Source organism: Psammomys obesus, unplaced genomic scaffold, assembly GCF_907164565.1.
Source record: "Psammomys obesus unplaced genomic scaffold, mPsaObe1.curated_primary_1811, whole genome shotgun sequence".
Classification (NCBI taxonomy): domain Eukaryota; kingdom Metazoa; phylum Chordata; class Mammalia; order Rodentia; family Muridae; genus Psammomys; species Psammomys obesus.
The window spans coordinates 505,844-518,509 of NW_026596466.1; the positions used below are offsets into that span (position 1 = coordinate 505,844).

General features: G+C 51.4%; 1 protein-coding gene across 1 annotated transcript; it reads right to left on the bottom strand.

Annotated features, from left to right (window-relative positions):
• Window positions 1-593: 593 nt before the first annotated feature.
• Window positions 594-12,269, bottom strand: Nptx2 (neuronal pentraxin 2). Its single transcript, XM_055598601.1, has 5 exons — window positions 11,681-12,269; window positions 9,816-10,032; window positions 4,534-4,778; window positions 2,754-2,933; window positions 594-1,982 (listed from the first exon to the last, which is right to left on the bottom strand). Exons 1-5 carry the CDS (start codon window positions 12,101-12,103, stop codon window positions 1,755-1,757), a joined length of 1,293 nt encoding a protein of 430 aa, XP_055454576.1. The 5' UTR covers window positions 12,104-12,269; the 3' UTR covers window positions 594-1,754.
• Between the last annotated feature and the right edge of the window lie 397 nt (window positions 12,270-12,666).

Here is a 12,666-nt window from a genome sequence, read left to right on the forward strand (position 1 = left end):
ACACCCAAACCCAATGGTATACTATATGCACACACACATGCACACACACGCGCGCACACACACACACGCACACAAGCAAAGACTTTTTAAAGGTGGATAGTCTTTGAAGAAGACAGCTAAGATTGTCCACAGGCCTCTACTTGCATGCACACACACACATACACACACACCTGCACACATATACAGGAAAAGAATTCAAATGCTGCTTTTCATTGTTCTTTGAACTCACCTGTGAATTGAGAATGGCTTTCAGAGAGCTGTGTTAAATAAATTAAATAAGGTGTAGTAAGAGCCACGAATACAGAGAAGGTGCACAGTAGAGCTCAGGGACTACTTTATGGGCTGGTGACACTCAGACACCCATAGCATGATGCTGAAGGAGGGCGACACACTTGGATCATATACAACTCCAAGTAGCAACACTCCATTCCTTTTAGATACGTGCATGATTCTGTCCTCTGGTTAGGCCTGGGCAAAGCAAGCAGCCATGCGTTAGCCAGGAAGCACAAAGCCCTACCCCTCCCAGACTAGCTGGGTTCCAGTGTGTGTGTGTGTGTGAGAGAGAGAGACAGAGAGAGGAAACAAAGCTCAAAGCATCTTTCGGTGCACTTTAATCAAAATTCCATCACCACAAGAGCTCTTGTGGCACACAATGTCAGGATGGGCACATCAAGCTGGTCCTACAAATGGAACATTCATGGATCCTCACTTCAAACATGTATGAAAAATAAAATATATAATATTTATAGCTCTATAAATTTCCCCACTGAATCACTCTCCCTTTAAAATAAATTATGATATATGACGCAGCCTGGAGTCACTAAGCAAATAGCAGCCAAATGACACCCAAATGTCCAAAGTTCCGGGGGAAATCCTGGACGGGGACAGCCAGATGCTCCCAGGAACCAATGTGGCTTACAAAACAAGCTCACTCTTCACAGTGGGCTGAGCATCAAGAAGATGGGAGGCTTCTAATAGCTGTTCATCTTTTGTGGGGAATAAAATAAATCCCCAAACCACACGGAATGTTGTAGAAGCTGCAAATGAACTTTTGGCACCAGATGAGAAGAGCAGCTTTTCAAAGCCAACCCAGCGATGATCCTTAGAAGCATGGGTCTGAGAGGTGGCACAGAGGAGGGGAAGTCTGTTGGGGGAGGCTTTCCAATGGGGGGGGGTCTCCACTTTGGGGATGGTGGAGATTGTCTGGGTAGCTGGCCCTTCACCAGCTGCAATTCCCTCAGAGGGAAAGACCAGAACGCACATGACACCAAGGGAGAGACCCTTTTTCAGGTGGGGGCAGCTTCTTTGCAACGGGTTCAGTCAAAAGCAGGGATGTGCTACACAGACAAGGAACACAGGCCAGCCCATAGGATGGCCGCACAGCCATCACAGGGGACAAACATGAAGCACACATGAGACACCAAGGATCCAAAAGGACAGGCAGGGCTGGGCTGCACTAGCATTTACAGGGGCTAGAGGAAGGGCTCAGGTACTTTAACAGAAACCCTGGCGGGAAGTGGCTCAGGACTCTTCCTAAGGGATTCTGGTACTACCCCCCAAAAAACAACAAAATCGTAAAAAGAGACAAGTGAGCCTAAGATAAGGGTGGCCACACAGCCTGCCTTAGAGGCTTCCTGGGAATAGGCTCAGGCTCTTTCCTGTTTAGGCCAGAGGTTTTAGTTGACCTGGGGCATAGATGGCCTTGAACTCCCCAGAACAGCCTGATCCTGGCCTCCTGGACAGGGAGAAGGTAGCTACAAATCCAGGAGACGCTCCTCGCACGTCTCCACAGGCCACTTGGAAGCCCCTCCAAACACATCCACATTGTTGTCCACCCATGGGATGATGTTTCCAGGCATGTTCGTGGAGCAGTTGGCAATGTTGATAATTTCTTGCGCGCGGAGCACACGGTCCCATATGTTGAACTGGCTAAGCTCTCCAACAAAGGCCTGTGTGGCATCAAATCTGCCCCCAACAGTGTCCTGGAAATTGGAAACAGACTCTTTGGGACAGGTTCTCATGTAGGACTGGCCTCCTGACTTTCCAGGGAAGCAAGACGGACAGAACCATGTATGCTACAGGTCCTGAAGCCCCATGGCATTTGAGATCTGGGAAATTACTCTACTCAAACCACCCATTTTTACACAGGGAAGACTGAGGCAGAGGAGAAAGACAGTTGCCTTAAGCCTGATGCTCAGCCCCTTTCAGGAGAGTAGTGGAGCCAAGGAAGCTGGCTGTGAATGAGCCTGAAAGCCCCAACAGGCTTAGCGATCACTACTCTAGCTCTTCTCTGCCCAGGACTGGCTGGCTTCTTTGCCACCCCTCACCTAGACAGAGTTTCCTAGATCATCTTTCTTCCATTTCCCCCACAGGCAGGCACCCTAAATATTTCCTAAGTGGCCTGTGCTATATTCTGGGATCCTGAGCAAAGAGTTCCACCATCATGTACCGGGCAAGGCCAAATGCAGGGGCTCACAGGGACATTGGAGATGCCTTCCTATGTGTTTACTTTATAAGGCAGCTGGACCCAAGCCACTAGATGACCCTGTGACGAGGACTCGGCCACATCTCGTTGTCAGATGCTACTCTAGTGTGACTTAGGCTGTGCAGCCAGGGAACTTGCTCATGGGGCCAGCTGTGAGGACACAGTGGCATGGTCTGGGACACAGACACCTTGGGCAAGAGCTAAGGCATTCTGGGTGGTTGGGTTGGGCAGCCTCCTTTGCAGCATCCATGAAAGAATGAGTACGCACCTGCTCCTGCCCCAGGATGAGCACGCCTCCTGGCTTGATGGGGTGCCAGGGTGCCAGGTTTTCCCCAGTGCCGAGCTTCTCCCCATCCTGGAATGCTTCCCACATGCCATCTCGAGTGGTCCAGGTGATGCAGATGTGATGCCACTTGCCATCACTAACGAACAGGGGCAGCTGTGCGACCTGTGGGTGTCAACACAAAGGAGAGGACTTGACAGGCCCTCATCCCATGGACTGCTCCAGGGGAGTGGGGTGTCACTTAGAGTCCTGGGCTTATTTTTCCCCCACTGTCCAGGATTCCTGCCGGATTCCCTTCCCTGTCTTGTGAGTGACACACCCAAAGCTCATCCACCTTGTGCGTGACAATCAGGAGACTGGATGAAGCTTCAAGACACTGAACACTCTTGGTTCTGGGCCTGGCTGCAGACTCCCATGCTAGCCTGAGTTCTCTGTATGGAACCTGACAGGTGGCACACAGGGACCTGTGTCCCAAGCCTTGCCTGTGCCAAGGGAAGGGCAGGAGGTCTCCACGCATGTGTGTGTCAGCATAGTACAGGAGTATGCACATATAGACCGCACACTCGACTACAGGCAAGCCCGGGCAGCCTGTGAGCACAAGGCTGGGATAGCCCTGTTGTTACAGTGGGTCTCCTAGCAACCTGAAGTCTCCCTCCCAGGAATTGGATGTTTACAAGAGGCCTAAAGGGAGAGGAAAACAAGACTCTCAGGCACTACAGTGTTATTTGAACAATAAATCCTTGGCTCAGGAAAGCTGTCCCTGCTAGAAGCCTCGAAGGCTCGGTCCATTCCACAGAACTTCCAACTTCTCCACAGTGCTCCCAAAGTAAACAAACTCCACCCAGTGGCAGTTCGATAAAGATCACAGACAGGCAGGGGTCTCTTCTTCACCCACTCCAATGGAGGCTGGTCTTGGGCCATCTGCAGCAGGGCAGCCATTCAAATGCTGGACATTATTTTATTTTGCTGAATCTAACTTTAGAAGAAAAGTTTGACTCATTTGTTTTGTTTACAGACAGGGTTTTGCTGTGTGGCCTAAGCTGCCTTTAAATTCATTCATCCTGTGTTAGCTTCCTAAAGACTTAAGGAGTGTTCTACCATGCCCAGCTAGGTGCTTGAGTGACCAGAGGCTCAAAACTAGCCTTTCAAGACCATAACCCTGAATGCATGGAAATGGGGCATCTTCTTGGGGACAGGCAAGACCATAGGAGGAGAGAACAGTCACCAGGGGCTGGAAAGGGCTGGGCAGGAGTTGACTACAACGATAAATGAGGGAATATGGCAGAGGGACTGTTTTATATTTTTATTGTGGTGTATGCATTTGTCAAGGCCACCTAAAACTGAAATGTACATTTAAAAGGTCAGTTTTGCAGTGTGTAAATTTTACCTCAATAAGCCTGATCCCTTTAAAATATATGCCTCTCTCACACAGGTACCCTCAACCAGAACATTTAGGAAGAGACCACACAGGCGGTCCCTGCATGTAGGGTCCTGGTTTCCTACCCCATCCATCACCCTGGCCAGACTCAGAGCTAGGGTCTCCATGGGCTGCAGATACCCTATGCCACCCTGATCCCACTGCCAGCCCTCTGGAGTGGGAGTGCCTCCTCCATGCTGAGGGCAACCACCACACTCCTAGTCTGGGGGTGAAACAGACTGTGGTTGGCCAGGATCTGCTCTGTGTGTTACGGGAAGCCAGCCAAGTGCTAACTTCCTCCCGCGTCTGCCCCCTTGGACACCAGGGTGAAGTTCCAGCAGGCCTCACCTTGTCGTTGATGAGCAGCTCGATGGGATTATTACCCCACTCTATCAGCACAATCTCATTGGCTTGCCCAGGCACAGCATAGGAGAACGGCGTGCCGATGCCTGGCGAGGCGCTGGACCGCAGCCACAGGCAGATGGTGAAGGCGTACAGCTCCGGCAATGTCTTCTTGATCTTGCCATACAGGTAGTTTGTGCGGAGAGGAAGGGATACTTTGAATGCATCTGGTGACTTGAATGCACTGTTGCCTGGGTGGAAGGAAGAGGGCTTAGAGCAGGGTGGTCTGGTCCAGGTGTACCATCAGGACCCATCCCTCAGGCAGACCCAGAGCACTCCAGCTCCTGGTCAAAGTACCCAAACCCAGCAGTCCAACGGACAGTCCTGGCCTTCTAGAAGCTTACGTTCTGGTGAGAAAGCAGTCCAAAGACGGCAGAAGGAGAAAAGGAAAAGAGAGGCGGTGATTTCCTCTAGGAGGACAGTGGCTAGAGGAAGACAAAGGGAGGGCTAAGGAGTCATGCAAATCCTGTGGCATGAGGACACATGTGGATGAGAATCCAGGCAGAGGTGTCTGCAAGTATAAGGCCTCAAGATGCTCTGGAACCATGAAGGGGAAGGAATATTTTGTGAGAAATACACTAGACACCTTAGAGAACTTTCCACCTCTGAGACAGTCTCCTTGTGTACGTCTAGCCTGTAATTCCTACTCAGACCAGAGATCCATCAGCCTCTGCCTCCTAAGTACTGGTATTGAGGATATACGCCTCCATGTCCAGCTGTCTGCATCATTTAGGATAGAAAAAGAGGCTTCGGAGCAAGAGAGATGGCCCAGCAGCTAAGCACACTTACTGCTCATCCAGAGGATTCGGGTTGGACCCCCAATAGTCACATGACAGTTCACAACCATCTGTACCTCCGGGGAATCTAATGCTCTCTTCTGGCCTCCACACACACTGTACGTACATGGCTTACATACATACACCCCGGCACATATACATACACATAAAACAACAACAACAACAAAATGTTTAAAGGGGCCTCTTCATTCATTCTTCTAGTAAAGGCCTTGCTGTGTAACCTGTAGCCTAGGCTGGCTTTCAACTCACAATCCTGCTTTAGCCAAACAAGTAGTGGGTTTACAGGTGTATACCACACAGCTTGCAAGAAAGTCATACAAAAACAAAAAACTCCCAACTCTGGTCCCTTCTGATTACCATTTCCTAGTCTCACTGTCTCAATGACTAGACACTGGAGGAGGAGTTTAGAGAGACACTGGATTTAGTTTTCTTGTTCTGTTAAAACCAGGAACATCTTCCTCAACTGAGTCTTATTTCCTTCCATCCCTCCTTGAGCCCTCGGTCCCTCTGGCTTCTTCGATAAGGGCAATCTTTGAAACCCAAGGGACCAGAGCTTGAAGGAAGAATGTCTCCCGGGGCTGAGCACTCTGATAAACACTTGTGAACAAGGAAGCCTGCATCACTTGTCGTAGTAACTGATGACCACTGCTCAGGCAAGACGCTCAGGCTTGAGGTCCTGACAGCTTTCCTTAAAAGTGGCAGTTAGTCTCAATCCCTGATGGGAAATTCTTTGCTCCTGGCATGGCTTTCCTTCTCAAGAGAGGACTTCATTGCTGGACTGTTTTCTGTAATGTGGAACCGGGGATGCGGGAGATAGATACATGCTCCATGCAGAGGTGCCCCCACCCTTAGGCTAACACCTAGCCAGACCTTTAGCCTTTCCAGGCCTCACTGGGAGTGGCGAGACACACACTTCCTGGTCCCCCATCTCAGGCTGTCCCCATGGACATGGCACATCTGAAGTCTTTGAAAACAAACTCTTACATGGCCTGTAACTTTCAACATAGCCTTGATTTAAGCTCAGATTAATCTAACAGCTGTGTTACCCAAGTTGGCAGGAAACTACTTGATTCTGTGAGTGGTCAAAGTGATAGCTTTCCTTGTACATAGATCCTGCCAGTGAAGGAACCTCAGTGTTCTTCACTCATTCAACAACTACTTACTAAGCACCCCTAAAGGTCCAGTCAGACAACCTTATCCCATCATGATCTTCCAGACTTGAAATCCAGGGCTCAGTCCTTATCTGAAGAGGTCTCCTGTACAGCCAGACTCCAGGGTCACCTTTCTGGTCTTTCTGGGTTTCCCATCTAGTATCTGCTCATGCTTCTGTGGTTGAGTAGTTTCCCCGATTTATCCCGACCTCTCACGGTAGGCATTCCTCTAAACAAGCTATGGACTTGCTGAGCACCTGTCCAGAGTTGGAAAGACCTGGCTATCTCAAGCACCCAAAGAAGTAAGCCACAATAAAAGCAAGGGCTTAGACCTTATTATGCTCAAGAAAAATAGAGAACTGGACAATACCTGCTCCAATTTTGCAGGTTGTGCAAAACTGTTGTGTTGAAGCTTCAGAGAAATGACTTATCCAAGGCCACACAGCTATTGAACCAATAGGACCGGAAGTTCCTCTTTCTACTACATGTAGCCACTGGTGCTTAGTCTTTGAGTGGCAAATGGCTGTGTTCATAATGAAGGCATCATTATCTAATAAGGAGAAATGGCTTCCATGCTTGCAGGTGGGCAGGCTGGCCAATTTAGTAAGACTCAGGGTCGGTAATATCGTTATGTCGGTGACAACAGATAGGTTTAATTAGAGCTGGGAGAGCCAAGAGGTAGAGAATGGGGCTCTAGCCTGGTACCCTTTATTTGAATAAAACAGCTTGGAGGTTCAGAGGAAACTTAGTTAGAACCAATTAAGGAATTAAAAGGCTTGACCAATAAATCAGAAACTGCAGGTGGTGGACAAGCCTAAGGAGGGGGGCAGGCAGCCTGGGGCTTGAAGGGAGATGGCCTGGTCTTCTCAGTGCCAATGCTGATTTCAACACCCAGCCAGCTGCGCCTGGCCAGCTGGCCCAGACGAGGAAGACTCTGTAAATGAACAGGTCTTGCAACCAAGAGAAAGGGACATCCTGAGGACATGGGTGCTGTGCAGAGCTAGCGGCTAACTGCTGGGCTCTAAAGATTTCAAGCCCAGCAGGGCTAAAAGCCCATTTCTTCTCTGGCATCACTACCAAACTTCTCGAGCTGCGGAGACTGAAAGCATCATCATTGCCCCATCCGTGCCTGCCATGGATACCTGATGCAGGGCTAATTGAAGATACAGAGCCCACATCTGATGTTAGATGATGGACGCAGGACAGAGAGTCTCCGAAGCCTTCCTAACTTGCCGCACAGTTGAGGTCTACCTCTGTTGGGCTCGGCTGAGCACTCTAAGGAACCTGGTGGAGCTCCCACTCCTGGTACACTTCGGGGGCTGGGCACTTACACACCCTCTACAGTGGACACAAAACAGAATGGGCACAAACTAAGAGGTGCCCAGAAACAAATGGCCTACCAGATGGTCACTTTCCTTTAAGACTCATTCCAGAATTGAGTAGGTGGAGCACAAAGAAAAAGTCTAGCATGCCCGTGGTGGAGTCTAGGGAAGTCTGGGACTGGAGATGGCTCAGCAATTAAGAACACGTGTTGATCTTGCAGAGGACCTGGGCTCATTTCTCGGCACCCACAGAGTGACTCACGACCACTATTTCCAAGGGATCCAATACCCTTTTCTAGGCTCCACGAGCACCAGGTCTAAATATGGCACACATGTATATGTAGGCAAAATACCATACACACAAACACACATACACCCACAAGTGTGTGTAGCACACAGCAGCTCAGCGGCTCCTCTGAACCACTGTTGTACAAATGGTTATAACGGCCAGCATCCTATGGCCCATTCAGCTGTGGGCTTTCAGTGAGAACTAAGGGGCGTGAATACGGGTGCCAGAACCAGCATGGCCTGGGCTCGGCTATGAGCCCTGACTGTTCCCTTCTGGTTAAGCACAGGTGGGAAAGTTATGAAGCGGCAGCTCCCAAGAACTGTTCCACTGGCCTGGAGTCCAAGAACAGGCAATGGAGAGGCTAGGCTTTTGTCACCATGACAAGTGTCTCAGGCTTCTTTGACAAGTGTCCATAAAGGAAACTTGCCTGCCTGAGAAATGAGCATCTTCCTCATCTGTGAAGTGGGTACGCTGCTCTGATTACTGCCTAGCACGGTGTCCATTCTCTAACCCGAATTTCTACTGACCCATCTCCTTGTTGGCAAGCTAACCACTGTGCCAAGGGAGGCACACAGCCGCAGAGGCCCCCCCTTCAGTTACATATTACTGTGCTCACTCCACAGCCCCGTGTTTCCCAAGGACACGCTGTGAATCTGCTGCCCTCTCTTGTCAGGCAGGAAGAGCATCAGAGGCAGCTATTTTCCTTTGACAAAGGCTCTGAGACCTAGTGAGTCTCTCGATATCACCTAGCAGTAGAAGAAGGCTGAGAAGAAACTGCTCTGAAAACTCAAGAATCAATGTCAAGCCAGAAATGGCAGCACATGTCTGTAATCCCAGCATTTGGAGACGGAGGCAGGAGGACGGCAAGTTAAAGGCCAGGTTAGGCTTTATAACAAGATGGTGCTCCAAGGGAGAAAAAGCATCAAAACAAACAAACAAAACCAACCAGAATCTAAGTCAAATAGGTAATCCACACTTCCCATCCTTTTATTAGAAAAGCAAGGAAAATCATACAAAACAGGAAGGAGATGTGGGAAACCTGAGACTTATAATGAAACTATGTCCCATCAGCCCATGCTTTCTGCAATCTGACTCTTCTTCTCACTGCAAGAGTCACTGAACATCTTTCTATTGGATGGTCTCCTGCCAATCATGAAATTGAAATTGCCTTCATCAGCTTAGTGAATCTGAGATTATAATCCTATACCCTCTACTACCAAACTTAAAATTCCACAGGCCACCCAGAGATTTAGGGGCTGAGACTACAAAGGGAAACATCTAGGACCCTTAATCTCGTCTCCCTTCTGTCTCCCATGGGAGAATCCAACCTACCAGAGCATGAGAGGGTAAAAGATAAACAGAATCTGCTGTAATGACTAGTTAAAAAGAGCCTAAACTGACCATCTGGCAGGAGGTCGGAGGTCAGGCTGTTTCTTCAAGCTGGTCCTGGGTTCCTCGGTTTTCTCCTGGATAACGCTGGTAGGGCTAAGCGCTACTTCTCATGGCCACTGTCAATCACCTCTGTCCTTTACACAAACACCTAAGAACCATCTCCACGCCACGCCACTATCATTGCTTCACTGCCGTCCATACATGGACATCCTAGGTCCGCTCAAGGTGGTAGAAAGGAGGCCATGCTCAGACTGAGCACGGGGCACACTGCGCTCACCTCGCTCCAGCTCAGACACCCTCTGCAGCAGTGCGTTCAGCGTGCTCTCGGTCTTCTGCCGGTGAGCTGAGGTCTCATTGTGGAGCAGCGACTTCTCATCCTCCAGCTCAGCCACCTTGCGTAGCAACTGCCTCTCCAGCTCCCCCAGCCTCCTCTGGAGCACCTCTCGAAAGTCGCTTGGCAGCCCGGCATTAGACACATTTGTGCGGAGCTGGAGCTTTGCAAGGGGGGTGGGGGGAGAGATTCAGGCCAGTTGAATAGAAACTGTAGCACGCCGTTCCAATGACCCAAGCACACAGTGAGGAGCTTCCAAAGCAGCATTAAATGGTGCCAGTGGCTCAAAAGAGGACATTTTACTGATGTATCTTTTTTGGGATAGAGAAAGGCTTTCAAAGTCAGACAAAAAATTATTTCCCTGCAATATTTGAAACTTGTGAATCTCACTTTCTCCTCTGGAAAAGCTGCTTTCCTCCTCTTATTGAAAACCCTAAAAATTTAACCAACATCTCTAATTCTATGTCATACACAGCCCAAAACATAAGCCAGGCTTTTTTTTTTTTTTTTTTCCAACTAGCTAATCAATGGAACTCAAAGCCAGTGAGCTTTCATCTGGAAATGAACATGGTCCCCAAGTTCTGAAATGGTACAAGGGCAAACGGGCTCAGAGATATTCCTGGAAAATGACAGGCACAAGACAGTACTATTCTAAACCTCAGAAAGCTTTGTATTCAACGCTGTATCCAGATCCTCACTTCCTATTTCTCTTAGTCCTCTGCCATCATGCCAGCTCGGGAGGAAGCCTGCCACCCTCAGCCACCAGCCCTTGGCAAGCTCCTGTATCTCTGTGTCCCAATGTCCCAGATTATAAATTGTAGACGAGAGGACCTGCCTCGTGCTATTCTCTATTACAAGGGTTAAAATTAAATAATCTGCCTGAGTCACATTTAGAACTCAAGAAGTGTTAGCTCTTAGTAACCATAATGACTCATGGGATCTACAGATGCTGAGATACTGTATATAGCAATTATGCCAAAAGAAACCCAATAATTTAGCAATAATTAACACCTGTAATTTAAACCTCATGTTTGCTAATAGGTATTTTTGATAAACGCTGTTAACAGAAATGCCCACACGTCTTAAACAAGGTGGGAAGTAAGATGAAAATTAATTGAAGATTTCTCTCCCAAAGTTCCAAACTGACAACGGGAGAAGACAGTGGGATAAAGTCCGGTCCCCTAAAGTCATGGCGAAGGGCACCTTATTAAGAACGCTCTGACTGGACGAACGGCGACATCTTTGAGGTTGATAAGGGGCTTGTCTGCATTCTGGGGTCGCCGCCCTCCCCCCTCCACTCTTCCGCAGAACAGTCAAACCCAGCCCTCCCACACCCCGACCCAATTTGTCAAAGAAAAACACCAGATGCCCAGGGGCAGCTGACCTCCGGCGACAGACTCTCAGCCCTGGGCACAGCCAGCGGAAGCCTGTCCCGCTTCCGAACGCGGAGCTTTGCAAAGAGGAAGCAGGATGCCAGGGTCACCGGGTATACCCTCCAGGCTTGGCCATCTGGGTTCACTAGCCAAAAACCTCGGTAAGTTCACGGTGAATCTAGTGGTTAAGTCCCCGCGAGCAACGGGATGGAGATGGGGGTGGGGACTTCACCTTTCCCCCGTCAGACCAGGGGCCAGAGGACAGCTAGGAGAGAAGCCAACCCAGCAAGGTCCAGAGCAGGAGCGAGCCTTGCACCCCGGAACTCTGCTCTCCCCACGAGGGACGCGCCCAGCCAGCCCAGGGACCCATTTCTCCTGCACCCTCTGCCCCGCGATCCCGGGGACCAGCGTCCGCCGGACGCCCTCGCGCGCAGCTACCTCGAGGCTCTCCAAGCGGTCCTTGAGGGTCTGCAGCGAGCGGCTGAGCTGCTCCACGACGTGACCCGGGTCCCGCGGCAGGTCGCCCATGGTGTCTTTGCCCGTGGCCCCGCGCGCCTTGCCGCCCGCCAGCCCCTCACAGCGCGCCAGCTTGCTGGTGAGCTCTCGGATGGCCTCGCGCTGGGCGCCCAGCGTCTCCTTCTGCTGCACGACGGTCTCGCGTAGCTGCAGCACGGCGGCTCGCAGCTCCTCCTCGGGGCTCAGCGCGCCGCCCTGCATGGGCATCGCGGGCAGCGGGCAGCCGGCGCGCGCCGCCTCGGGGGGCAACGCGGTGCACACGAAGCGACTGCCGGGTAGCGGGCTGTCCTGGGCTCCTCCGGCGGCCACGGCGAGCGCCACGCCGGCGGTCAGCAGCGCCAGCATCTCGCCGACCCGAGGGCGCTCACTGCAGCATGGGTCTCCGGCGTGCCGTCTGGGCGCCTTCGCGGCCGGCCGCGTCCGTCCGAGCGCGGCGCTCGAGGGAACCGCGTGCAGCGCGGATCCGGCAGCACAAGCGCCGCCTGCCGTCGCAGAAACCCCGCTCCCCGGCTCGCGCCGCGCTCTGGCCCCGGCTCGGCCCGCGCGCCCTTTCTTAAGCTTGGAGGGTGGGGCCTCCGCCGTGCGGGGCTGGCGCCGCGCTCTCTGATTGGCCCGCTGGTGTTCGCGTCACGCGGAAGGCGGGGCGGGGAGCATCTCTCAGCAGGCCCGGGCCGCTGGGCTCCAGCGTGGGCTGGGTTCCTGAGACGCCAGCGTGGGGTCCCCGAGGCTGTTGGGAAAGGAAAACTGGGCTTCAGAACGGCCATAGAAAGCGTTGGCTGGCCTCTCTCAGGAGCTCCTTGCGGGCACAAGGCAGAGAAGCTCTGGGGATACCCTGACGCCCACGTTGGGAGCTGATGGCGCGGCTTCCGGCGCCGCTTGAGAAACCCTGACCGAGATGAGTCCACCTG